A 27,658-nucleotide genomic window follows, 5' to 3' on the forward strand; every position below is an offset into this window, starting at 1 on the left:
ACAGAGATTGCCCCCGCACCACGCTACAACTCACCTCTATGACCGAATCAGTTGGTCACTCCACAATGGATCCGGGCTGTGAGAAGGTGCACTAGGCAATTAGCAAAGAGCACAAATCTTCCATGTTAGCAGTCAAATAGAACAGAAAGCCGCAGCACCCTACATTTCTAGTACAACGGAAAGGAACTGATTAATCGGGCATTAGACAAAACACGTAGCCTGGACCGTAGAACATTAATACGCAAAAAGAAAAAATCGCATGAAGGAACTCAAAGGTTCGTGTTCACATTCACATTCCTATGAACAATATAATTAAGTCAGCAATTTTTAAACACTGGCATATCCTAGCTGGAGATACAGCACTTAAAGAGTTTACTGATAAAAGACCAATAGTTGCTTTCCGTCGTACTAGAAATTTATGAGATGAACTAGTGAAGGGGAAAATAGACATCAATGAGGGGGCAGAAAATGTGGCATGTACTACATAGGTAAAACTATACGCCCTATATATGTCCGGTTCTCAGAACATGTACGATCAATCCGCACTGGAAAAAGTTGCCCGAAGTTGATAGATCACATGCGCAGATTCCATAACAGTAATACTTCAGAAATGAAATTTATGGGTCTGGTACGTTTGAGTTCGTCACCAGCAGGGGAGATTGTCAGGTCCAATTGTTACGGAAGGAAATCGACTTAATACTTAGAAGGGACGCTTTGGGTCCGCTAGGGTTAAATGACCGATCCTCCATTCATGGGACCTGCTGGTGACTTACTATAAGGCTATGTTCACAATACATATATTTGAGGCTGTATGTTTGAGGCTGTATAGCAACCAAAACAAGGAGTGGATTGAAAACACAGAAAGGATCTGTTCACATAATGTTGTAATTGAGTGGATGGCCGCCATTTAATGGCAAATATGTGCTGTTATTTTAAAACAACGGCTGTTGTATTGAAATAATGGAAGTTATTTACCGTTATATGGCGGCCATCCACTCAATTTCACCATTTTGTGAACAGATCCTTTCTGTGTTTTCAATCCACTCCTGGTTTTGGTTGCTATGAGGACCTGACATGTGGACCAAATACAGCCTCAAATATACATAGTGTGAACCCAGCCTAAAGCTGTAAGTAATTACACTGTGTACTGATTAAAACATTGTATATATCTTAATATGTATGTTATACGTTGTTTTAAAGTTTTGTTTGCATCTTTTGTACAAGTACCATATGCCGTGATATTGAGGCTGTGACGAAGCATGCTGTGACGTGTGAAACAGCTGTTGCCTGTTAATGTTCACGCTGTATCACCTGTTGGCTGAATAAACAACATTGTTGCTGAAGGAGAAGGGTGCCGCGGCTTTCTGTTCTATATGACTGCTTTCTGAGAGTTGATCTTGGGCAGTACACTCAAAGTTGGGTTGGCTTAAATTTAAAGGTAGATTTTAAGCAGTTGACCCGCCCCCAAGTGCACTAAACTGCATAATTTATATACAAATATAGATTTTGTGAAAATGGCACTGAGGATAAAAGTAAGAAAATGTCCTTCATTCTCTGTACGTCCAGTCCTATAGGAACATTGCAGCAGTTTACAGTCTTCTATCCTGCTGTTAGTTTCCATTCAGGGTGCCTTCACACATACCGGATACGCAGCTAAATCCACTGCAGGTCCTGGTATAATGAAGGCCTATGGGGGTCACATACCCGCATCGGAAAATTAATTCCACTGCATGTGACCCGGCCCCTTTAACCCCCGTCCGTCCGTCTGCCCGCAGCCCCAGCCCGAAGCATACATTACCTGCTTGACACCGTGGCTGTGTGAAGCTCCCAGCACCCCTCACTCCTCATTAGCCAATCAGTGCTGCCGGCGCCAAGCAGGTAATGTATGCTCCGGGCCGGGGGCAGCCCTGGAGCATACATTACCTGCTCCAGGCTACTGCTTGCTTCGGAGCCTCCCGGCATCTCCCGGCAGTCAGGCAGTGATTGGCTGACCTCTGGGAGATGCTAGGAGGCCCCGAAGCAAGCAGGAGCCTGGAGACTGCTGCGGATATGTAACCCATAGACCTTCACACTACATGGATCAGCAGCGGATTTCGCTGCAAACCCACAGCGTTAAATTCGCTGCGGATCCGGTTCGTGTGAAGGCACCCTTACAGGGGTGATCTCCATGAGGGATTTAGTGATATACAAATGAGTTTTGACATATGAGTCTCCCTCTACAGTTCTCAATAATAATATTGTCTTTTACAATGCCTCTTAAGCATCTATAACATCAGATCACCAATACCCAACTCATTTATTCAATGCCTCTCATTTGTGAATAGAAAAGTTTCCCTGAAGACAAATGACCCACTATCATAAATGTCTACCTGTACAAATATATAGTACACAAGAAGTGCTTCTATCCCCTCCGGAGAAAAGAATATATTGGAGCATTATGAAACCAGCCAAACATCTCATGTCTCCATGTTTGTAGCAACATTAACAATACAGGGTATATAGAACATAAGAACTAATCAAAACAGGATAAACAAATGAAGTAATTATGTTAGGTAAGAACAGAAGGAGCCGGAAGTAATGTATGATTACACAAGGTCATTAGGAGAAGCTTCATTGTTTGAAAAGAAACATTTATTACGATATGTTGTTTGATCATTTATTTTAACTCCAAGCGCACTTTGGAATACAATCTTCCCATTAGCATGACCTTGAAGGGATCATCATATTTTTTAAATGCTGGATGAATTTGTGTTCAATTAGTTTTATATACACTGAGGCTCATTACAATTATACAGCCTTTTAAAGACAAGGTGGAAAAATGGGTTCTTGAAAAGCATTGTAAATTAACTCATTTACCTACCGTCCAAGCTCTGGAATATATCAGTTGTTTCCAATTAATGTCTTCCTAATGACTAACAATCAAAAATTAGATTTATTATCTATATTATTAGGACCTGGGGAACCTATTTACTGTAGAAGTAGGAAATGATGGTAGCTAAGCTAGGAAGTTGTTACTTTACCATAGTAACCTAAGATGATCTTATTTATTTATTTTATTCGTATTGCTTAACAATCAAGAGCAATCCAAAAAGAGAAGAAATCCTTCATGACCAAAGGTCATTAATGCACAGATGTCGAGGATATAATAAATGAGCGTTATCCTTCCTGCCTCTATAACCCACTTTTATTTTTTTTTCACCTTTTAGGCTGTTCGGGGTCTCATTTTTTTGTGCCATGTTCTATAGTTTTTATAGGTAATATTTTGGTACAAATGGGAGTTTTTGAAGCTATGCCATTGGATAGCTTTAGGCTAGGTTCACACTATGTAACTGTCCGGCTGTATTTTTTATGCGGCTGTAAATGTGCGGATGAAACTACGGCCGTGGGAAAAAATAGACATGCGGCTGAAAACATACGGTCATTTACTTGGAAATCTGGTTCAACTAAAAATAACAAATAAAATCTTAAGAAAGTGATGCAAACACCTCTGGATGCATCTGGGAAAGCAGGGAAACAGTTTACAGGAATCACTATTACCGGGGTTTGCGATCCTCTGCAGTATGCCGATGCCGATGCCGATGCCTCTCATGTTTAATATATTGAATTAATAAAACACATTTTCGTTGTAATAAAGTCCCTTTCATTGTTCAATAATTTAATTTAAACGATTCCATCATTTTGCAATTAAATATACTGTTAAAATAAATATATATATAAATAAATGTATATTTATATATATATTTATTTTTTGAGAGTATATTTAATTGCAAAATGATGGATTCGTTTAAATTAAATTATTGAACAACGAAACTGATTTTATTTCAACGAAAATGTGTTTTATTAATTAAATATTAATTAGTACAGGAAGCTCCATAAGCCGTTAATTCATATTGCCGGCAATAGAGCATTCTGTACTAATCATCACTTTACTTTAATTAAAACATCAAATGTTTCTTCTAATTATGTTATCACAATAGCATTATTAGAAGAAACATTTAGAATTATATGTGCGCTCAGCTGATTGGCTGATCAGCTCAGCGCACATATAATTAGCGGGTCCGCAGCACAGTGACTTCATTGTGCTGCGGACCAGCGAAGAGGACACATCGGGGTGAGTATAGAGCTCTCCCCACCCCCTCCCCAGCACTGCATCCCTCCCAGCAAGGAAGGGGGGTCACTTAACCCCTTCCTTGCTGGGATGGGTGCAGTCTGACATCAGTCTGGCCCCCAAGGGGTTAAGGAGGATGCAATACATCCTCCCTTAACCCCTTGGGGGCCAGACTGTAAGCAGCGATCTGTAAAGATGCTGCATACTGTAAGGAGCACAACACCGCTCACAATAATGGGTGTTGTGCTCCTGTTTGTGTGTTTTTTGTGTGTTTCTCCCTTTTTGTTTTTCAGATATCGGTATCCTGGGGATTACGTCGGATTCGGTGGACTACGTCGATGACCAGCGGTTGTTTTTTTTTTTTTTTTTTAATAAAATGGTCAATGAGGGGTGTGGGGGTGTTTTTATTTGAATAAAAATTTTTTTTAACTTGTGTCTTGTCTTTATTTCTTTACTTTATAGACTTAGTAGTGGAAGCCGTCTAATAGACGGAATCCATTACTAAGTTGGGGCCTAGTGTTAGCCGGTATAAATTGGCTAACACTAACCCCCTATTATTACCCCAGTGCCCAATGCCACCAGGGGTATTGGGAAGAGCCGGGTGCCAGTGGTCCCGGAGCGTCAAAATTGGCGCTCCTGGACCGGGCGGCAGCAGGCTGGTAAGATTTAGGCTGGGGAGGGCCTAAACCAATGGCTCTTCCCACCCTGGTGTTACCAGGCTGCTGTCGTTTGGATTTTAACCCCGCTGGTTATAAAAATAAATAAATAAATAATAAAAAAAAACGCATAGGGTCCCCCTATTTTTATAACCAGCCGGGTTAAAAACCAAACGACAGCAGCCTGGTAACACCAGGGTGGGAAAAGCCATTGGTTTAGGCCCTCCCCAGCCTAAATCTTACCAGCCTGCTGCCGCCCGGTCCAGGAGTGCCAATTTTGACGCTTCGGGACCACTGGCACACGGCTCTTCCCAGTACCCCTGGTGGCATTGGGTACTGGGGCAATAATAGGGGGTTAGTGTTAGCCATTTTATACCGGCTAACACTAGGCCCCAACTTAGTAATGGATTCCGTCTATTAGACGGCTTCCACTACTAAGTCTATAAAGTAAAGAAATAAAGACACAAGTTAAAAAAAAAAATTATTCAAATAAAAACACCTCCACACCCCTCATTGACCATTTTATTAAAAAATAGTAGTCCATTGAATCCAACGTAATCCCCAGGATACCGATATCTGAAAAACAAAAAGGGAGAAACACACAAAAAACAAACAAACAGGAGCACAACACCCATCATTGTGAGCGGTGTTGTGCTCCTTACAGTATGCAGCATCTTTACAGATCGCTGCTTACAGTCTGGCCCCCAAGGGGTTAAGGGAGGATGTATTGTATCCCCCTTAACCCCTTGGGGGCCAGACTGATGTCAGACTTCACCCATCTCAGCAAGGAAGGGGTTAAGTGACCCCCCTTCCTTGCTGGGAGGGGTGCAGTGCAGGGGAGGGGATGGGGAGATCTGTATACTCACCCCGATGTGTCCTATTCGCTTGTCCGCAGCACAATGAAGTCACTGTGCTGCGGACCCGCTAATTATATGTGCGCTGAGCCGATCAGCCAATCAGCTGAGCGCACATATAATTCTAAATGTTTCTTCTAATAATGCTAGTGTGATAACGTAATTAGAAGAAACATTTGATGTTTTAATTACAGTAAAGTGATGATTAGTACAGAATGCTCTATTGCCGGCAATATGAATTAACGGCTTATGGAGCTTCCTGTACTAATTAATATTTAATTAATAAAACACATTTTCGTTGAAATAAAATCAGTTTCATTGTTCAATAGTTTAATTTAAACGAATCCATCATTGTGCAATTAAATATACTGTCAAAAAATAAATATATATATATAAATATACATTTATTTATATATATATATCTATTTTAACAGTATATTTAATTGCACAATGATGCCGGCTATTTTTGAAGTACTCCGTACGGACCGCCTGTCAATCCACGGCCGCATGTCAAGCCGCAAACAATGGTCTTGTTCATTTTTTAGGGGTCCGTTTACGATAGGGCCGTAGATTCATAAATAGTGTGCACTGTGCAGCCGTATATCGTATACTTTCCAGCGTACGCATGAACCACCAAAAATACCGCCGCACAATTACAGCCGCAAATACAGCCGCACAGTTACATAGTGTGAACCTAGCCTTAATCTGTATTGTCGACACTGTTCTCATGGAGTCTACCTGTCAGGAAAAGTGATCGTGACCCCTGCAGTCAAGGGGGGTAATAAAGGTAATATCCTGTCCCTGACTCCCTTAAACACTGGGATCACTATAGATTGCGGTATTTAAGGTGTTAATGACAAGCAGCAGTGTGATCGCCCATCATGCCCAACTCCTGGGACACTGTGTGCCGAACTGCTCAACCTGAATTGGCCTCATACGCATTAAACCCCTCCACAATTAGGAAAGTATATATGCACTATTACTGCACGGGGCATCGGCAGTATATATATATATATATATATATATATATATATATATATATATATATATATAATATTGGACATGAAAAGGTGTTTAGGGTAAAGTTTCATGGTTGAAGCAAACTACCTGCTCTTTTCGCACAAGTGCGCTTGATATGATACCATGACTAAGGGCACCTGTGTGAAGTGTGTTGCTAGTTTCATTCAATAATGAAGTTTTATCCTTAATATGCAATATTCTAAACTTAAGCAATTTCTTCTTATCTTGGAATGCTGGATCCCTCATCATTTTTCCATCATCACAAGTTTTCTATGAACCATGGCTAGCTTCTGTTCTGGACCCTTGCATTCTCCTGTCTATGCACCTTTGCTGATACCATATACAAGTTGAGCTGACCTCTATTGCTCTTTGACCATATGTGCATGAAAAAAACAATTCAGTTCTTCTTTAAGGCATCTTACACTCCCCCCCTCCCCCAAATCACAGACTAATAATAAGTGCCTCACTGCATCCTCTTAAGCACCCCAACACCTATACTTACATCAGCATAAGGGTCTTTCTATGCTTATGCTGATGCTGCCCAACTACCAGCCAGGACATCAACATTCCCAATAGGACAGTCATCACCTTCTCCTGGAATTTCTTGTCTTGTAGAATATTGGCTGTTGACTGGGTTCGTTGCTGTCCAAATTGTATTCAGGAACAAAGTATAGGCCATAAACTAAATGTTGGCCTTGCTTGTCTTTGTAATGAAGTTGACCTCAACAACAGAAAGTCCAACACAACATATATGTTATCACGGCGTATTCATAAAAGAGCAGAAAATCATTACACCAAATCAGTCTCCCAAAATGACCCATCCATTCCAACCAAAAAAGGAAAACAGCGCCCACTGCCCTCACACTTCGGTAGCCTAGATCTATGTATAACAGATTACTCACTGCTCTGAGTGAAAGATTAGCAATGCTTGAAATGAACAGTGATGTGTATCCTAGCTCGGTAGACACCAATAGCATGACACTGAAAGCAGAACAGTGATTTATGCTATTGCTGCTTGGATGACATCTTGTCATGGTCATCACAGTCTTCAATTCAGCCTAATAGAAACACTGAGAGATTAATGGGATGACATCATTCAGTGAGTTTTATCTTTATGTGAAATACTGCAGTACAATAACTGTGGTCTAACACCGAAATCTCTGAAATTAGACTATTGGGTAAACCTAGGTAGCAACAAATAAACATAAAAGTCAATACATAAACATACATACATAAACATAAAAGGTAAACATAAAACGTAAAAGTCCTACAATTGACGTACTATTATATGTATCTAATGAGATACTATACATCAACAGGAATCTATTTGTAGGCACTGTTCTTGTAAAAATACATGTCTCTATCATCCTATACTTCATTTGCAATATTGTGCTAAAAGGATAAAATAACCAATGTCATAACATAAAAATAATATAACAAAATATATTTTGTATAGATAAAATAATTCATATTACATTGAGAACACATCCCAGAATGAATATATCCCCTACACCACTTACTGTTATGACAGGCAAGAGAGTCTCTACTCTAAACAATTAAACTTCTTTATTTTTATAGCCAAACAGATGTAGCAAAAAGAATGTCTTTAGACATTTCGACCAGCCTAAGGGTCAATCACATGCTATTTCTGAACAAGTAAACTGGGTCAAACATCCTGTAGCAGTATATATTTATATATGAACAACCCAATAATAGTTAAAAGGCAGATGGTAAATTTGAATCATGGTGAGCTTATTGATTCAGGACTTTAGTGTAAAAGCCAAAACGTTTATAGGAAGGAAAGCATCTTCTCAGTTACTACATAAAACATAGACAGGGACATTATATCCCTGTACAAAAGATACAATTTGTAACTCTTTTATTTAGATTTATCCATGCAAAACATACAGTAGGTGGACATATGGGCTTTTACAGTAAATGAATTACTGTGTGAGATATGGAAGCATATACCAATATATACACTGTGCAGGATCAGAAAATTATTGCAGTCATCTTCTATAAACTGCACCACACCTGTCCTCAGGTTATCTGTGGTATTACACCATGACTCCAATCACTTCAATAGAACTGAGCTTTAATATCACATCCAAACTGAGGACAAGAGTGGTGCTGTTTCTCAATGAAAGTAACTATATTTTCTAATCCAGAATAGCCATTTTAAGCCCCATACCTTCCAAAAATGAAGCACTGCTCAGTAATATCCACTAACAGTCAAAATGTAAATAAACATGTCAAATGGAATTTTACTGCAGCAGCGGAATCCTATTTCACTTAGTAGGTAAGCTCAACATAGGAGCATGTGACTTCTAGCCCCATGGACATTATTGTAAATGACAGCTTATGGATGACTTTTATGTCCTTCAGGATCAATCTATAATCATCTGGGTGTTTAGACTGATAATCCTATCAGTTATCTGGCCTTTGGTCTGAGCTTTGTATTTCACATAAAGATAATTTCTAGAATTGAAAAAAAAAAAGTGTTTATCTTGTATGGCTATAGCAGGTCTTCTTTATGATCAGGATTTAAATGTTATAGCACTTTCATAAAACAAAGGGTCTCTGTTGCTTGAAGATAAGGACAGTAATTGAGGAATAATGCTAATTTGTACCTGTCACATAAAAAAATAAATAAACAGGGTGAAGAAACATACTAAAAAGCAGAGGGGTCCAACAGCACCAAACTGGCTAAAGGCCCTATTCCACCAACAGATCTGACAACAGATTATCTGCCAAAGATTTAAAGCCAAACCCAGGAGTGGATTTGAAAAGAGGAGAAATCCAGTCTTTCCTTTATGACCTGTTGTCTGTTTATAGTCTGTTCCTGGGTTTGGCTTCAAATCTTTGGCAGATAATCTGTCGTCAGATCTGTTGGTGGAATAGGGCCTTAAGATAGAAGGAAGGATGCACACTAGTTTGCCAGCAATCCCAAATGAAGGCATCTTAACATAAACTATCAAGGAAGTTTATACCCTGAAGGATCTTTATCAAGCACGATAAAGCTAAATAATGACTGAAACGTCGCTTTGGTAAATGCAATAAGGCTTTTAAGATTCTTGCACTACTTTGGATGCTGTTGGACACTTTAGGTCAAAGAGACCTGTCAGAATTTTTGATCGGCTGGGGGTTAAGTGTTCAGACTCTAACCAATCACTAGACCAAGCAGGAGAAGTGTGCAGCTGGGTGTTTTTCTGTCCCCCCCCCCCCTTTGTTTTTATTGCAGGTGGTCCAACACATGGGCATGTGTTGACATAACTCATAGTCACATGATCACATGTACAGCTTATCCTGAAAGGCTACAAGAAATTACAACTATGGTGGAGAAAGCATCTTCCCAGACACAGTAAAAAAAATCATCCTAGAATAAAGGGGATATACAATGACATTTATACTGCCTCTCAGGCCCATACCATGTTTATTGGGGCATTGGGAATGAATATTAACTTAGACTTGTTTCCCTTACTGTATGATTTGTCAATAAATGGTTGTAGTAGATATTGCTTTAATATTCACAGCTTCTCTATGTGTTAACTCCATTTATGTTACGTCAGATTGTATTTTTAGCCCCATGGAGGAAATAAATCTAAGCTATCAATTCATGGCAGCTAGCAATGAAACATTTTGTGTGCCATGTGTCTAGGTGCCTTAAACTTTTACAAATATGAATGAGATGTAATTTCAAGTGTTTTTCTCAGAACAGATTGTCTGCCTGTTCTTTGCTTGCCTGGTGATATGAAAAGATATTTCTGCATCTGCACCAAGGGAACAAGCCTTTGTCTAAGTTTCGTCCTAGTAAAAATCAAAACACTTTAAATATTTACAATATCCAAGAAACCTGCTGGGTTCTGCCTCCGTAAGCAGTGCAAGCACAATCTAATATCTGTAGGTGTATAAAATACTCTCGCTCCCTGATCTCTGTAATTAATAAATGCCTTGGCTTTGACGGTAGCAAAATATGGCTCTCATATAATTGTCAAGTTTAACGAGTGCTACGTCGGATGGCCGGCACTTTCGAGGCGACCAAGACCCTCACATGAAGCCTTCTGAACACCTTGTTTTATTATAGGATATCATTATGTCTTGTTATGTGTATAAATTCATTGTGTGCTTTAATTTTATCCCAGAGTCTTTATTTTTTATTCAGTTATGACTTCATTAAAATTTCTCAGAATTAAGGCTTCCTTCATTGTATTACAGCATGAGGTTACAGTTATAGATAGCAGAGCTAGCCTTTAACAAGGCAAACCTCACACTGAAAGTCTAATTTCCGGTATCCATATTTTCAGAGTGTTTCATATTTATGATAATATTTTTCATATTGCTTTTTGCCTCCTTGCAGTGCAGAAGCCGGGATAATTGAATAGTAATACCAGCTCAAATTATGTTCATGTGCCTTTGAGGATGGAAGCAGGAGGTTTCTTATTCAATACACAAAATGAATCGTATTTTCACGTGTGGTTTCCAGTCAATGCCCCAGTATGGTGAATGTGGTTAACTTGTTAGACCAGCAGTTTGGCCTCATTTTAGTCTTAAAGGGATTATCCAGTGTTAGAAAAACAAAGCCACCTTCTTCCAGAGACAGCACAACCCTAGTCTCCAGTTTGGATGGGGTTTGGCACATCAGTTCCATTGAAGTGAATGGAGCTTAATTGCAAATCACATGTGAACTGGAGAAACGAGTCACATTAGAGGAGATTCATCAAACTGGTATAAAGAAGAATTGTCTTAGTTGTCCCCAACAACCAATCAGATTCCATATTCCATTTTTCAAAGTATCTGTGAGGAATAAAAAGTGGAATCTGATTGGTTACTAGGGGCAACTAAGACAATTCTACTTAACACCAGTTTGATAAATCTCCCCTATTGTGTCTTGAAGAATGTGGCCATGTTTTTCTAACGCTGGAGAACCCCTTTAAAGTCCTTTAATATGGACAGATTGCTGACAATACAAGTGTTGTTGGACTACAGATGTGGCAAGCCTTATCTCGTTCCCTGGTGAGCTGGCGCTGTACAATATCATACGTATAACATAAACCTAATGGTGGCCGTGCAATTGTCAGCAGACAGTTGACACTTACGATCTCCCCATCATATCAAACATATCTCTATGAAAATAAATTTGAACAGTTCAAATACAACATGCCCAACCCTTCTCTTCTCTGACATCATCAATCATCATCATCATCATCATCATCAGAGAGTTTGGTGGCTTCCATACACTTAACCCAATTGACCAGTCCTTGTAAAGTTGGAAAGTTTGACTGACTTTTGATGGAAGTGTTTGGGTTTAACATTACTCCTCAGTGGCCCTATATTAATACATGGAGCATTAGGATATCCTGGAACATATACAGCAAGTCAATAAATGCTGATAATTCATGCAATCTTTTGTACCCCAAACAGTTGCATTAAGACCACCTATGCTTTTTTATTTTTCCCCTCACAATTTCCTGGTTATAGTGTCCCAAAAATTAATAAATAAATGAAAATAACCCAGATCTGTGGGAAAAGCTGACTGCAGGTGTTCAGGTATCCTGCAGCATCGCCACAGGGAAATGAATCAATGACCTGTTTTTATAAGGTGCGACTATATAGCTCCCCCAGGGTGTGAGATGATCTTTGTAGCTGCTGCTTTGTCCTCTCTAATAGATGTGGGTCCTACAGTAAATGTAACCGCTCTTTATTAAGTCAGAATTTCCTAACAGAGTATTTAAAAATAGCCTTTTTAAACTAGACAATGCATATTTTCATCACATCTCAATGAAATCTATCCAGGTAAAAACACAACAACCAGAAACATCATCTATCATAATAAAAATAATGTGCATCATTGACATTCTCTAATATAGACTATAAATTGGCTGCAAACACTGTGACACATTTCATACAGATTCCTCTCAGACTGTGGACATTGCACATATTGCCGGAATGCTTGGGGCTTACACATACTTTTGGATCTGACACCTCTAGTGGCAGCATTAGATATCACAGATGCCTTGTGCTGTACAGCAAATTACAGGTCTGGAACCTAGTATGTTGTACGCATTAAAGCAATGAACATACTACTCAAATGGCATCATTCATTACAAGCAGTAAATGGAGAAGGAAGCGGAGAGGATAAAATACAGCAATCTTTCTAATAGTCATAGAGTTATATTACAGTATATGTCTTATAACTGCAGATATGCCCAAAGTGCAATTACATTGTATCCTAATGCATTAAATCCAGTGCAAATACACTATATGCTTTCTATTAAATTGATGGTCGTGCTTTTCATTGACAAAACAGTAACATCTTCAGGATAAAATCTCCGCAGCTAAATGCGACCCTGTCAATGATTCACTAAAGATAGAATACCATCAAAGCTGCCACTGTCACCTGATGAGGATGCACTGAAGGAGAACATAGGTAACAAGGGACACATGAGACTGGGGGCAGGGGGCCAAAATAGAATAAGAAGAATAAGAATACAACAGTTTTTTTTTTTTTTTAAATTAGAGCACAAAAGTGCAAATCCTTTGAAAACTCCTTCAAGAAATTGTCTGAAGATGAAAAACAAGAATAGAGCCACTGATAACAGATATAGAAGAGCTGAGTTTGTCTCATGTAGCAGTGCTGAGTTTCACAACTGGCACAACTCACTCTGGAACAATGATGCATCATTATCTGTGACAAGTTCAACAATGACAAGCTCCACTCTTGTCTCCCACTGACATAATATACTTAACACTAGCAGCTACATTTTAGAGGATTTTTTTCTTTCATTACTGGAGAAAAGCTTGTAGTTCTGGGGTTAACCTCATCTTTAAATGTACTACTAGTGGCAATCACTGATACATCTCACAGAAGAGATTTGTGAGCTAAACAGTATCTGTTTCTCTACATATGGTGTTAAATAAAAAGGGACTAATAGTTTATATGATCAGAGTACTGTATAAGCATATAAATAGTAGCATAGTGTGTCACTATCCATGGTGCTGAATCTCTAATTCTCCTTATTTATCTGGTATTTGAAAGATATTCTTACACAGCTCTGATTGTGCACAATTTTTGTTCCTTCTATTTCTGGTGCAAAAGATGCTGTATAGTTTCTATATATCATGCTACAATGGGACCAGTGTTGCAATATGGCACTGATCTTATACTAAAGCACCAGAATACAGCAGTATGTTCAACTAGACCATGTATGGATAAGGCATCACTCTAATCCAATCCATGTCAGTGGACTGTCATGTAGGCAGCAAACACTGTTTTAACCTAACAATTTCCCCCAAGTATATTCATACAGTGAATTTTAGGACCATTTTGATATAAATGTTATCATAAAAAAGCAAATAAGGATATTACATATTGTCATTTATTGACCATATTCTAAAAAATGTATAGTCTTAAATATCTCTTTTGACCTGAGTATTTAAAGGGTTTATCTGGGCAAAATAAAAAATGCTGGACAGCAGGAGGTGCTGCATACATGATGAAGAAGTGATACTCTCCCATCCCGGGTCATTGTGGACACTGCGTCTGGTCCCCCGCTGGTCTAATGTATCTTCTGGTTCCTGTGACATCATGGTCCCACAGGAACTTCCCATTAGTGAATAAGAGGCTTCAGCAGTGCCCCGCCTTGGTCACTGAATGGATGAGCAGGCAGTTCTTGTGGAGCTGTGATGCCACAGGTACCGGAAGACACATAAGATCAGCAGCAGTGGGGCACTGGCTGTGATGGATTGGTATAAGTGTCCCTTTTTATCATATTTGCAGCACCCCTTGCTGCCTAGAGTTTTTAAAATTTTTATTTTGCCCAGATAAGCCTTTAATATAATAACTTAAAGGAGAAGTCTGTAAAAAAATTTTATTACAGTAATGTATTCCCTCCCCAAAAGTCATACAAGTCCCCAATATACACTTATTACTGGAAATGCTTATAAAGTGCTTTTTCCCTGCACTTACTGCTGCATCAAGGCTTCACTTCCTGGATAAAATGGTGATGTCACAACCCGACTCCCAGAGCTGTGCAGGCTGTGGCTGCTGGAGAGGATGATGGCAGAAGGATGCTCAGTGTCCCTCCAGTGCCCTGTGTCCCTCAATGTCCCCCTGCCATCATCCTCTCCAGCAGCCACAGCCTGCACAGCTCTGGGAGTCGGGTTGTGACATCACCATTTTATCCAGGAAGTGAAGCCTTGATGCAGCAGTAGGTACAGGGGGGGGGGGGGGGGGACACACTTTATAAGCATTTCCAGTGACAAGTGTATATTGGTAATTTGTATAACTTTTGGGGGGGCAATACAATACTTTATTAAAAATGTCTCCATTAACAATTCTGGTATTCCTGCCCTTCTAACTCTGCACTGTTCTGTTAATGTTTGCCCTCCTGAAAATGTATAAATAAATTGAAAGCTGGGTGTTATAATTCCTCTTGACAAAAAGAGTACCTCTAAAGACACTGCCCAAACATTGCTTAAAATTTTGGACTATTAGAATATGTATTTCATGGGGAATACAATTCTGTATTAAAAATGTGAAGATGAAAATATATGACAGAGACATGTCTTTAACAAGAGTTAAATATTAAAGTAGGTTTGAGGGCACTATTAAGTTCTTGTTCTTCTTATATTGACAAGGGGATAAGTAATTTTACTGCTGTTTTTGTAAATTTGTGCTGTGGCTCAGCACTATTACAACACTGAGTAAGTAATAGTAGGTGAAAAACACATTGCTGTTGTCTATTATTGAACAAGCTATATGTATTTTAGCATTGTATATTGGCATATGTTAACTTTTATATATGGTAATTACTGTTTGGTGACATTGATCTGTTGTATGATGTATATGGCTACCTGTATATGGGGACTCTTTGGTGGCACTATTATGGTATGCATAATTGATAAACAGTATGCAACAGTTATGAGGATAAACTGAAAGACAGACAGGCTTGGTACAAAAAAGAATTCACTACAGTGCTTCAAGACATCTAATATGGAAAGGTGTATACTGTAACAAATGTAAAAGTGAGACATTTGGTTCTCTCCCAAAACCTTTTCAAGTCTTTTCTGGCAGAAATCCAAATTGTCACATTTTGCCATTTTAATGTGAATAAACACTTTTTTTTAATGGATTTTTTTAAAAGTTGGAGTGCTACAGTGAATCACTTTTTCTGCCTATTGGTGAATTCCTGACTAGGGCTGCTCACACCTGCCTGTATCTGAAGTTTAAAGAGAATCTGTCATTTCCCTATCAGGTACAGAGAGGTAGATAGATAGATAGATAGATAGAAGAAGAAGAAAAAAGAAAGAAAGAAAGAAAGAAAGAAAGAAAGAAAGAAAGAAAGAAAGAAAGAAAGAAAGAAAGAAAGAAAGAAAGAAAGAAAGAAAGAAAATAACTTTTAAATCAAGAAAGAACTTACCCGTCCAACTAATATTGGTTCAGGTCCAGAAAACTCTTCCAACACGAACATTTGATTCCACACCCAGCCTCTCTTGGATCTGTTTAATACTTTCTGTTCATCAATGATTTCATTAAGTTCCATAGCGGCTTCAGTGGAAAGTACAAAGGATTCGTTCCTTGGAGCCATATACACATGAGGAAGAACAGCAATCCATAAAATGAAAAATGGAGTCCAAACATCCATGAACGTTTCCCCAAGTCTTTCTGGCATTGTTACACAAGTTGTAGGAAACATGGACCACATGAAACAATTGTTCAGCTCACATCCAGATAGCAGGCATCCAATTCATCATGCAGAGAGAGATATTACTTGCAGCTGATCCGAGTGTTTATTGCTCAATAAATATAAGCACACAAAGTTCATAGTCGAAGGACATAATATGTCTGGAATATTGTTCATTGATGTTCCCCTTAAAATGGAAAAAAAAAAACAACATTAAAATGAGTTAGTAAAATTTCTCAACGCATACCAACAGTATTTATAGATCCAATTGTGAAGCTGTTATATTATACTGAGAGGTAAAAAACAAAACTAAGACCCTAAAATAGATGAAATAATAGGAAAGCAATGTTCTGTTGGCTTTCACTGTTATCACAGAATAGATGTAGTGGAGCAAAATTTACCATATAACACTTTTGTACAATGTGGTCAATGGGTGACTATAACAAAGTAGATGAATGTGCTGTCCTATGGAATACAACAGACTGCAATAACCCTATGAGCCACTCCAAATAACCTGCACATTTATTAGTATATATTGCCATTTAAAAACAATGTTATATATTATCATACCAGTAGGTATTTATGTTTACATTTTTGGCCAGAATATTAGGTTGTTTACCTTTCATCACATCTGCCACTATGGCCAATATCAACAAGATGCAGCAGCACTCTGTCAGCACTAAGATATGTGCAAAGATTGAATATGTTAATATGAATTGATGCATTGCTGCTATATTTACTACAGCAGAGGTTCTTAGAGCACAGTTTGATCAAATTGTGCAAGCTTACCTGCTACAACAAGGTGACTTCATGCAGATGCACAATTATTTTGCTTGGTTAGGAGGTGATTTTGTGCACTGTGCCTTCTGAGGTGGTGGCTGTCTCCTTCGGGGTTGTGTTTTTTAGCTTTATGTCTAAGGATGTTCATTTGAACTGGACAGAGGCTTAGACCAGAAAGGGTCAGTAGATGGACTCGCACTATCTGATCCAAATGTGTGCTCCTCACATTTCTAAATATAGCAGTAATGTAACTTAAAATAAACAACCATAAATCCAGTGTACAGATGTAGCATGAACAATCTACATGAATGGAAGGCAACATTGTTGGAATATTAGACCACAATGCACTTCACTTTTTGTGTCACACCATTCTAATAATAAGAAAGGTGCACTGTATATCTTAGTGCTTGCAGAGCGCTTTTGTACCAGTGTTTGACAGGTAATTTTTTTTTCCTGCCTGTTTCGAGTATACGTCCAACAATTTGCATAATCCAGGATTTGCATCCAATTTATCATTTATCCAGTCTAAAAACTGGTGCAAGCCTATGAATTTGTTTGTCCAATTTTTGGTGAATATTCTGTGCATAGTCTATTCACAAATGTATGAATAGTTTGATAAATTAGTCCTTTTTGGCTGGGTAAAAAACTGCTGAATACTGAATACAGCTTCCAAGTTCATATGTTCTTGGGAACATACAGTGGTGATGCAGACATATGAGTGTATGGAGCATATACTGGAAACCTCCAAAGAAGCCTAGGCTTTTACAAGGGTATTGTCATCATATGAAATGATGGTAACAACACTAGGATTTGCTCTAGGTTTATCATTAGTTGGGATCTGACCTCTAGGACTCCTGCTTAACCAAAAAGGCAGAAGCAGTTTATTTCTATCCACCAGAGTTTATTTCCCTATCTACTATCTGAGCTTGATATAACCCTCTCCCTGCTTTTATCTCTAACATTAAGTGAGCGGTATTTCTGTAATACCCAGGCAGACATATTTTATCTTCCTATGATTAGCAGCTAAATGGTAGGAATTTTGTTTTATCAATACATTCTACTAAATTCTAAGGAATTACGTAGAGAAACAAAAAACTTATGAAAGACCTAAAGCTAATAGACATCTATGTGACCCCGTGGTCATTTATAGCAGTTGCCCTCTGAATCATTTTAGGTATATTCTTATGGCTTGGATGGTGTTTTTTTATAAGTGGTGCCCACAATTTCGATTGTCTGTAGTCTGCTGGATATCTTCAGGTGTTGTATGTATTTATTTTTATTTTTAGAATCCTCATGTCCCACTGTAGTTGACAGAGATTTGGGATGACAGAGACGTGTCTCTGTATCTGTGTGTACATATCTACTGGGAATATCCTTGAATGATTGTGACTTGAGGTAGAAAATTACTTAATCTGTTTTCTCTTCTAGTCCAAAACTCATTGGTTCATTTGTTTGCTTCACTGATCAAAATTGCGTTTAAAAGTTTTGAAACAAAATTGAGAATTTAAAGAGCCCTTTCACCTCTGTCTACCTTTATGCAGTACATTCTACACTGTCAGAGAACAGAGATTTCATGACACCTATTTGGCCCTTACAGCAGTTTCTTCATATAATAACATCTATGGACGGCATTTTAGGGCAACAATAAGGATGAAATTGAAATGCTTTAGAATGAAGTCTATGGCTTGCCATCAATAGGTTAAAATAAAAAATAAAAATGTTCCTATTAGATAACTGATCAACCAATGTTGATTCTGATGTCCATGGATGCAGTACAAAGATTATCTATACAAGTACCAGTGCACATGCAAATTTCCATAACTCTGCAGACATGTCTTCTGTATTTTCTTAAAGGTACACTATATGCAAATCGGATGCACTGTTTATGCCTAGTGCAGAACCTGAATACCGGACATATAATAGCTGGGTGATGCAGGCAATGCTGTATACATAACACAGTTTAAAGAAAACTGCTTATATGGAGAAGCTGCTTTTAAAAATAGAACAACCGTCCTGTAATATTAATCCAGAACATATTCTGGGTTATTAAAGAAACCTTTTTACTGTGGAAGCATAGAAGTCATTTAAAGAAGTGAGATCTGCTAGTGCTGCTTTTCAGTTGAATTTGGGATAGATAGATAGATAGATAGATAGATAGATAGATAGATAGATAGATAGTACACCTATCAGTCATAACTTTAGAACCACTGATTTAGATAGTTTGTATATAATTTGTATAGTAAATCTATTGTGGCACAAACTGTTGAACAATGGAATGCTGGCTACAATAGAAAGGTGTCAAAACTCGCAAGATATCACAACTTGCTGTGAATGCGCCTGAATGGCAGCAAACTGGTCATAACTACTATGTTACCACCAAAAGTGCCTGTAATGCCAGAAATGGACCATGGAGTAATGGAAGACAGTGGCCTTGTCTAATCTATTTTCCTTTTGTTTCTGGCATCTGGTTAGTCGGGTGTGTGTCTCACTTGGAGAAGAGATGGAACTAGGATGCACTATGGGAAGAAGGTAAGCAGGCAGAGGTAGTGTAATGCTATGAGCTATGTTCAGCTAGAAAACTTTGAGTCATGTGGACGTTAGTTTGACATATACTATCCGCCTAAATATTGTTGCAGGCCTTCATGGCAACAGTTTTCCCAAGTGGCAAGGGCTTCTTCACAAAGCTTTCTATCACACTAGGAATGTTTGAGGGCTGTAACAAAAAGTTCAAGATGTTTACCTACCCAGAATTAGCCAGGTGGTCTTAATGTTATGGTATATACATACAGTATATATACTTAACCAGTGATTTTGCTTAATCTATTCTTGATAGTCACAATGGAATATGATGGAATATGACGAAGCCTATTGCTCCTAAAAAATATTATGCAGATTTCAGGATATGTCCAAATGAACAACGGGCATGCTGGTTAAGCAGTGTTTATACTGAGCACAATCTCACACAGAAATATAGGAACAAGTACTTTGGAAAAATAGCTATTTTCATGTCACACATTTTTGGACATGGTCACCATACTATTTATAATTTGAAACAAAAATATGCAAATTGATTTCAAGGTGCCTAAATAATTATAAAATGATTAGAAATTGTTCCCTAAGCAGTATAATAGTATAAGAATAGTATAAGAATTAATTAAGTGCTACTCTTTAAGAAATAGGGGGATTACTGCAGCAGTGTCAAATGCAGATCCAAAAAAAAAAAAAAAACAAATGAAAACATGTTTGCACAAAATGTTTCAACTTTTTGCCCTGTCTGTGCATGGCGCAAAATTTAGGGTATATGAGACTTCTATGGGAATGTATGGGGGCATCTGTGGCTCACAACCTGGAGGGGCTTGTGGTGCGTACACATGGGGGCACCTATGCGGCAGACACTTAGTGAGGCACCTGTAGGGGGCTGATTGTGCCTTCTCTCCAATTGCAAATTTCGAAACTGCGGGTCCGTATCACCCCTTATAATACACTAAAATTGCTTTGACTTCTATGTCAACTTTTGCTCTATCTGGTGGTTTTGGCAATCACAGTTCTGAAAAGCATGTACTGTATAGACTATAATAAACACCCGAACCCCTAGAGAAACCTTGTTTTATGCAATCTTTAAACTTGAAACTTTTTGGTCTGCTTTAACAGCATTGCCTTACTATACTGCAATAGAACCAAAATGTATAACACAGGATTATGAGCAATTTCCTCACTTCATTTAATCCTTTTACAAATCTACTCTGCATTAGTTAGGAAAAGGCAATTTTCTTCATCGTCTTTTGTTCTGTTTTAAACAGAGCAGTATCATATTCAACTGGAAAACAATCAATTTAACAAATGATTTTAATCATTATGTATATCAACAAATATGACTCACAATTCCTTGTTGCAAGTCCCCAAGCCCTAATGAAACTGGATAATCACTAGACGATACATGTAAAACCTTGAGCAGAGGTTTCCTTTAATTATTGTGCTTTACGAGGTGGCAGAATTCGTCTTTCCCTTTCATGTGGCATAAATACATGGATTTAATTAATAAGCAAAAAGCTTTAGCAAGAAATCATAATGTACAGTTCACGTGTGTAAGTAACATTGAGTAACATTAACATTGTAAGCCCTCGAAAACAATCATCATAAAGTCAAATGGTTTATGCCCTACTGAATGTACTCATTTTCACTGGATTGGGATCTTAGCTGATAGCAATGGCTTCTAAGAAATTAATGTATCCAATTTTTTCATACTTACTTATTATTAATGAATTATTACTGACTATTTATCATTCCTCTGCTCTGTGATATGTTGATCACAGTCTTTCATGGCTGGGAAGCCATATTATAGTTATGGATTATATCAATGAGCCTTTGTCAGAGTAACATCAGTGTAAACAGTAAGGGAGGGCCATAAAAAAATAAGAGCCCTTTAAGATACATTGTATTGTACCATGTAAAATATAAACGCAGGGCATTGTGGGCAAAATATTATAAAACAGGAGTGCACTAAACTGCATTCTCTGTATCGTTGCTGACAACTGAGTGCACAGAGCAATTTTAGGTCTTGATGTTGTACTGTGTATAATTTGCACCTGGAGAAGTTATGTGGACGTGATAAATCCCACATCTACTATATCTTTTTCATGCTATAACAAACTATGTTTGGTTATGGCCCAGAACATATATTCCCAATGGTTAGAGTTCAAAGAAGCCATGGGAAAAGCATACATCACATAAAAGGACGTTTCTTTAAGTCCCAGTATTTATGAAAGGTAATAGTACAAAAATGATGCACTCTACTGCCATGGTCTGTATAGACATAGTACACAATTTATCTGGAGCTTATCTAGGAACATTTTCAGTGATATAGCATCTAGAATTACCAAGAGACGTATCATTTTCATTCCATTTCAAGCAAAAATGTCTACCCCAGTAAATGAATGTACTTCAAAGAGTGAAATTATTTAAGTCAAGGAAATAAAGAACGAGTTGGACTTGACTTAGAATCGTATTAACTTGTGAATATGCTTATAGGCTTATAGCAGGTTCTTATGGCATGTGTATTGGCATATCTCAAGAGTTTCAGTATTTTCCATTTTCAAAAAGTTTCATGAATAACATTGGAATTAAAACATAGGGATCATGAAAAAAAAATCACAATATGGTAGTGACTCATCAACTCATCAAGAGGATAGTCAAATATATGAGCACAGAAGAAGGCATACAACTTCTCACCTTAAGAAATGTAAAAAAAAAAGCAAGAAGTGTTGTACTTTTATATGTTGTATCTGTTATATTGAAGAACAATCAAAAATCAAAAATTTTCCGGAATTATCCATCTAAATTTACTATCTAGACTTTCTCCTTTACAGGTTAATGTATTCTGTACAGAACACACAAGTCTAAACCAACCTTTTCTGATAAGTATTAAAATTAATAGACTCTTAGCTCCAAGAATCAGATGATCTCAACAAGGTTTATTACGACCCATTGCTTGAATGGTCCTATGATTAGCTATCTACATCCATCATTATAGACAACAACAGATAAAGCACAACTCAACTGCTGCTCCTGTACTACAGAATACCTTTGAATCTCTTATTTATCATTGAAAGCTTTATGCCATGTTGAACTTAGTCCATGTTGGACTTCACTACAATTTGGAAGACCTGCTGAAGGGCACAGCATAGTCTCACAACCAACATCAATTACATGCTGCTTTTGTTATGTCTGCAAAATTAACCATTTTATCTTCAGTCTACATCTATTGGCCGGACCATAGCTTTTCGAGAGCCTCTATGACCTCTGATCTATCCAAGCTGAACCAAATAATGACTCTAAGCAGGTAGAAACCTAGTTGTATTATAGGATTAGTATTATAGTTTTCATTGTATTGCTTTTTAGAACAGGAAATGTATTTGTCCTAGCTAAGTAATTAATCTGTATTCTCAACCATGATTTATATATAATATTTTCTTCCAGAACACATACTATAAGTAATTTCATCGACTATAACCAGGCTTAAAAGTTCAATCACATCAGCAGTGTAGTAAATATAATGAACAGATTTTTACATTTTTCACGCCAGTTAATAATAGTCTTTGTCATACACAGAGCCAGCTGTTACAAAAATTGAACATACACATTGAAAGTCGTAGCCCCCTGCCTGTCTTTACAAACTTCAGATCGGTGGTTCTTTGTTATAGTCATACTCAGAAACCCATTGAGCTTACTATTTTCTGTAGGCATTTAATTCCAAAAGAATTATACTTCAGCCTTTCTCCCTACAGGTTTCATTTTTTTTTTTTTTTTTATAAAACTTTGACAAAGTTAGGATGAAGATATAATTATGGCATTACAGCTTGGTGTGGAAGAAAGATGGAAAACTGTGATTGTCCTTTGAAAACTTTTTGGCTTCTTGCAATCAAAGGGGCTTAAAAATGTGGACTTTGGCTTCTTTTCATGAGCAAAAATGGAAATTATAATGCAAATTTTTCATGCAACCAAACATTTACTCTCCAGTACTCTCCAGGCTCAATTGAAGATGGACGTCATTCATATATTTTTAATACTGAACAGCCAAAGTGTGTATCAAACTTCAAAGTGCCACATAAAAAAAATAGTTATTTGCACCATTGTGATATAGATAGATAGATAGATAGATAGATAGATAGATTTTTTTTTCCAATTGCATGTTCTGATTTTTTTTGCACTCTGCCTTTATACTTATACTTTCAAGGTACACAATTATTCACAATTATGCAGCTTTTATCATCGTGTTTTTTTTTCTTTTTCTATGCATGGATGTAATGAATGAGCGTAGCTAGTAAAATAAGAAAAATTCAATAACATAAAAAGTGCACATTGGTACATTCAAAATTATAAACCAGTACTTGGCGATTTCCCAATAATGTATATTGGCGGTCATTTGTCTAAAAGAATAGTATACTCTGTAGCCCATATGTCCACCTCACTATGTGGAATCTAGTAGGAGAGCTCCTCTAGCCCCCTAGCAGTGATAAGCATTCTACAGGGTTTCATGTAACTTTCTTTGTGTTTTCATTAAAAGGTACAAAACTTCTTGGAGTCCTTAAAGGTACTTATTTCTTTGCTGAACAGCGGCGGAGAATCGATAATTACGTACCAGATGACAGACAGTAAATGCTTTTTTTTTCAGGCATGACTCAAAGCAAGTTCTCTGTGCTGCCACTCGAATCATAGTTTGAAAATTGAAGGTACTGTAATGGAAAGTAAGGCATGTATTTATTATTTTTTTATTCTTCTCTCACAATGCTGGTTATGTAATTTACAGCATTACAAAAAGAATGTGTTGGATCATCTTCCAGCGTGACCTACAATACTGTTGCGTGTATCTCTTTGTATGTGACTGCTGTTATACTATGTTTATACTCATGAATTCTTATTGAATCCCTACTGATGGCATATGACAGCCAAAATTAAGTTTCGCTTGGACATAAGTGGGTTAAGACAAAAATGCCATATAACATAATAGGTGCCAGGCAGTAACCGTGTCTTTGCTGGTACTGATGGCTCCCTTGCTGCATCACATTTTCCTTGAGCTACTGTAAAATCCTCTCTGTATGTTGAAATCATTCCATGCACGTGGGATCATAAAATATTTACCCTTTTTAAAAGCAAATCAGCATTTCTTTCCTATTTGCAGAGGCCTTCATCTTCTGCCTCGCGTTTTGAGCATGGATTCAAATGCAGCAACACGTCCAAATTAAATAGATTCAGGAAGTAGATGTATGAAGTCCCACAAAGGTCCCATATTTGATATTCACTGCGTGTGGTGCCATGCCAAAAATAATTAAGCAGATAGACTGGCATCGGTAGGATTATATCCTAGTGTGTGACTGGGTGACTTCTTTGTCCTGCTTAAAGTGTGACCTATATTTATTCCATACTTTAAAATTTTAAAAAATTTGAATGTTTAGATTCTAGGAAAAAAAATGTTTTCAAAAATTTGAAAAACTCTCTATTTGCTAGCATTCAGTATATGGGATATCAGGTCATGGTAAATTATATTTCACCCGTGCTGGTGTGCTGGTTTTAAAGAATGGGTTATGGAGGACACAAGTAACGTTCCGGAGACTGATTGGTCCTAATAAAATTCCACCTATTGTTCTAAGTCAACTTTGATTCATTTTCAGATCGCCGAAGCTCAACTTGTGCATGAGATTATTGATTTTCTTGACAATAATATGTCTGTAACTCCTGCTAAAGACTGTACACAGACACATTACAAAAACATTTCTCAGCATCATTGAGCCCCAACAGGTTTACACTAAAATGAATTTACAATGATTTCTCCTGCCCATCCATAAACATTCTGAATCTGACATCCTTCCGTAGATGCATAAATGTGCAATGTCTGGGAATTTGAATTTTTTTTAAAGACCTGTTGAAATGGAAGCCCTCATGTGTTACCTTGACATTTTATTGGGCTCCTGTGTTCCCATGCTGTATTATTAAGGTTTTGATTGTTGCCCTTTTGATGGGTTGAGATAATTAAATCCCAGGTTCATAGACAGTTACTGGATTCCACAGTCGCATGCTGCCGCAGGACACATGTTTAACCCTTCAGCTGCCACAGGTGATCTAACTGGTTCTGATACAATGTAGGGTGTGGATTCACCCTAGTGTTCCTAGTAAATACCTGCTCCTGCAGGTCTAATGAAGAAGAGATGGTCCTTTTTTATTGCACCACTTTCCAAGTGCAATAATATGAGTGCGGGATACTGTATAGTGAGAGCACTCTCAGGGACGGAGGTCTCCAGGCATTTAAATGCCATGTCTAGCCACTAACTGCTCTCTATTTAATTATGCTGCCAACCTGCCAGAGAACTGTAGGAGTAAATTATGAATTGGTGTATATTTGAGCAAGTCAAGGGGACTAAATGAAGAGGACTTGGTGGCTGTATCTAGAAACTGACAGGAAGCTAAGTCTCTACTGCAATCAGATCATATAGGATCATCTAAATCTTCTAGTTTTTTCCCTCACCCCATGTGTCATGCAGTAGGTGTAAATCTTACAGGTCTCTTGCTGCAACTGGTCCTCTTCCCAAGTCAACCCCCCCTCTTAAAATGATAACACTAGTTATATCCTCATTTTTGCTCTTCCAATGCATATCACTCTCCAGCAATTTACATGGCGAATAATATTTATTCTCATCACGGCAAGTGCAAACCTTTTCAGGGCATGAATGCCTTACTGACATCTGGACAAGATATGTAAAGACTGATGTACTCTAGTATCAATGCAAATAATACAGTGGGAGGATAGAGAGACACCGAGACACCTTATGCTAGAAGGAGCGCAACAAACTCTCTCCCTATAAAAAGATGGGTAATCACCTGCAACCAGGGAATGATGTGTTCATCATCAACACTTGCTGCAAGGAGGCTGAATATTCCCAGGCAGTGGCAAAGAGCCCTGGCCATTTATCAATGGAACTCTCGGTGTGAGAGTAGACCCCTACAAAGTAACCTGAATAGTCATATCATCAATAGAAAGGGTGACTACTTACTGTGCCAGTGATCAGGCAGCCTCTTCATCTGCAGTGCTAAGCTCAGGATGTATTAGAAGGGATTTAGGAGGGTACCAAGCCGGATGGATCCCTGGTGTAAGAGCAGCCCTCACTTACTGTGGGCTCCTGTGCATTTTCATGCTGATGGAGAGATTGACACTCTCAGGCTCTATGTGTCCTGATGGAAGGATGCAGTTTCCTCCAGCTCCCCCTCTCTCTCTCTCTCCACACATCAGCAGTGTATCTCCAGACAGACAGAGAGCGAGAGAGTGAGAAGAAAAAAAAAGCGAGGCAGGGATATTCCCAGTAAATCCTTGAATTTTATCAGTGAGCTGTTCCAATGTGCCTGGCTGCTGAGCAAAACAGTGAAGGGTTGTGAGAAAGTGATCTCAGAGAGCCTCCCCTGACAGCTCTTATTGGGCTGCTAGTCTTGGAGGCTGGTCTGCTGCTTGGAAATTCATGGATGCATTTTTTTATTATTATCATTTCAAGTGAAGTGCCCAACTTTTCTTGTCATTGTTGATTCAATCAGTGTCTGCTCGGTCTACGACTAGTAACTCTTTAGCTGCTAAAGCCATCAAAGCCAACACTATATAGAATGTTTACATGCTGTCTCTCTCTCCCTTTCTCTCTCGCTCTCTCTTTCACCCTCTCTTTATATACAGTATTTGCATGTATTTAAATAGTGTTTGCCCTTTAACTAAATTGTTGCAGAGACAGGTTTTGCTGCTGCAGATGTAGTAGACATCATTTTCTTTTGTAGTCTATGCAAACATCTCCCTATATTGAAATAGTCCTGACTTTTTAACAGAGAGAGAAATTAGTAGATGTAGAAGAGTTCATTTTGTCAGATGCAGCAGAGTGGAATTGGTCATTTAACATTAGACTGCAGGTAAATCTACAGCCTTCATTTAACCCTTAACTTACAGCATCACGTCGCACAGATTGCAGCACTGAAACAATGAGAATGAAATGACAATGACAATCCAGTCCCACTATGTAGGTGTCTGAT

General features: G+C 38.1%; 1 protein-coding gene across 1 annotated transcript in view; it reads right to left on the reverse strand.

Moving 5' to 3' along the window:
- Window positions 1-26,731, reverse strand: part of LOC138789721 (cadherin-8) — a 336,813-nt gene extending 310,082 nt beyond the window's left edge. The window contains exons 1-2 of the mRNA XM_069968497.1: window positions 26,647-26,731; window positions 16,058-16,508 (exon numbers count right to left, since the gene is read on the reverse strand). Coding sequence (XP_069824598.1) covers window positions 16,058-16,342 — 285 coding nt within the window. The 5' untranslated portion in view covers window positions 16,343-16,508; window positions 26,647-26,731. The remainder of the gene's footprint in view (window positions 1-16,057; window positions 16,509-26,646) is intronic.
- Window positions 26,732-27,658: the final 927 nt, after the last annotated feature.

Source organism: Dendropsophus ebraccatus, chromosome 4 (assembly GCF_027789765.1).
Source record: "Dendropsophus ebraccatus isolate aDenEbr1 chromosome 4, aDenEbr1.pat, whole genome shotgun sequence".
Lineage (NCBI taxonomy): Eukaryota > Metazoa > Chordata > Amphibia > Anura > Hylidae > Dendropsophus > Dendropsophus ebraccatus.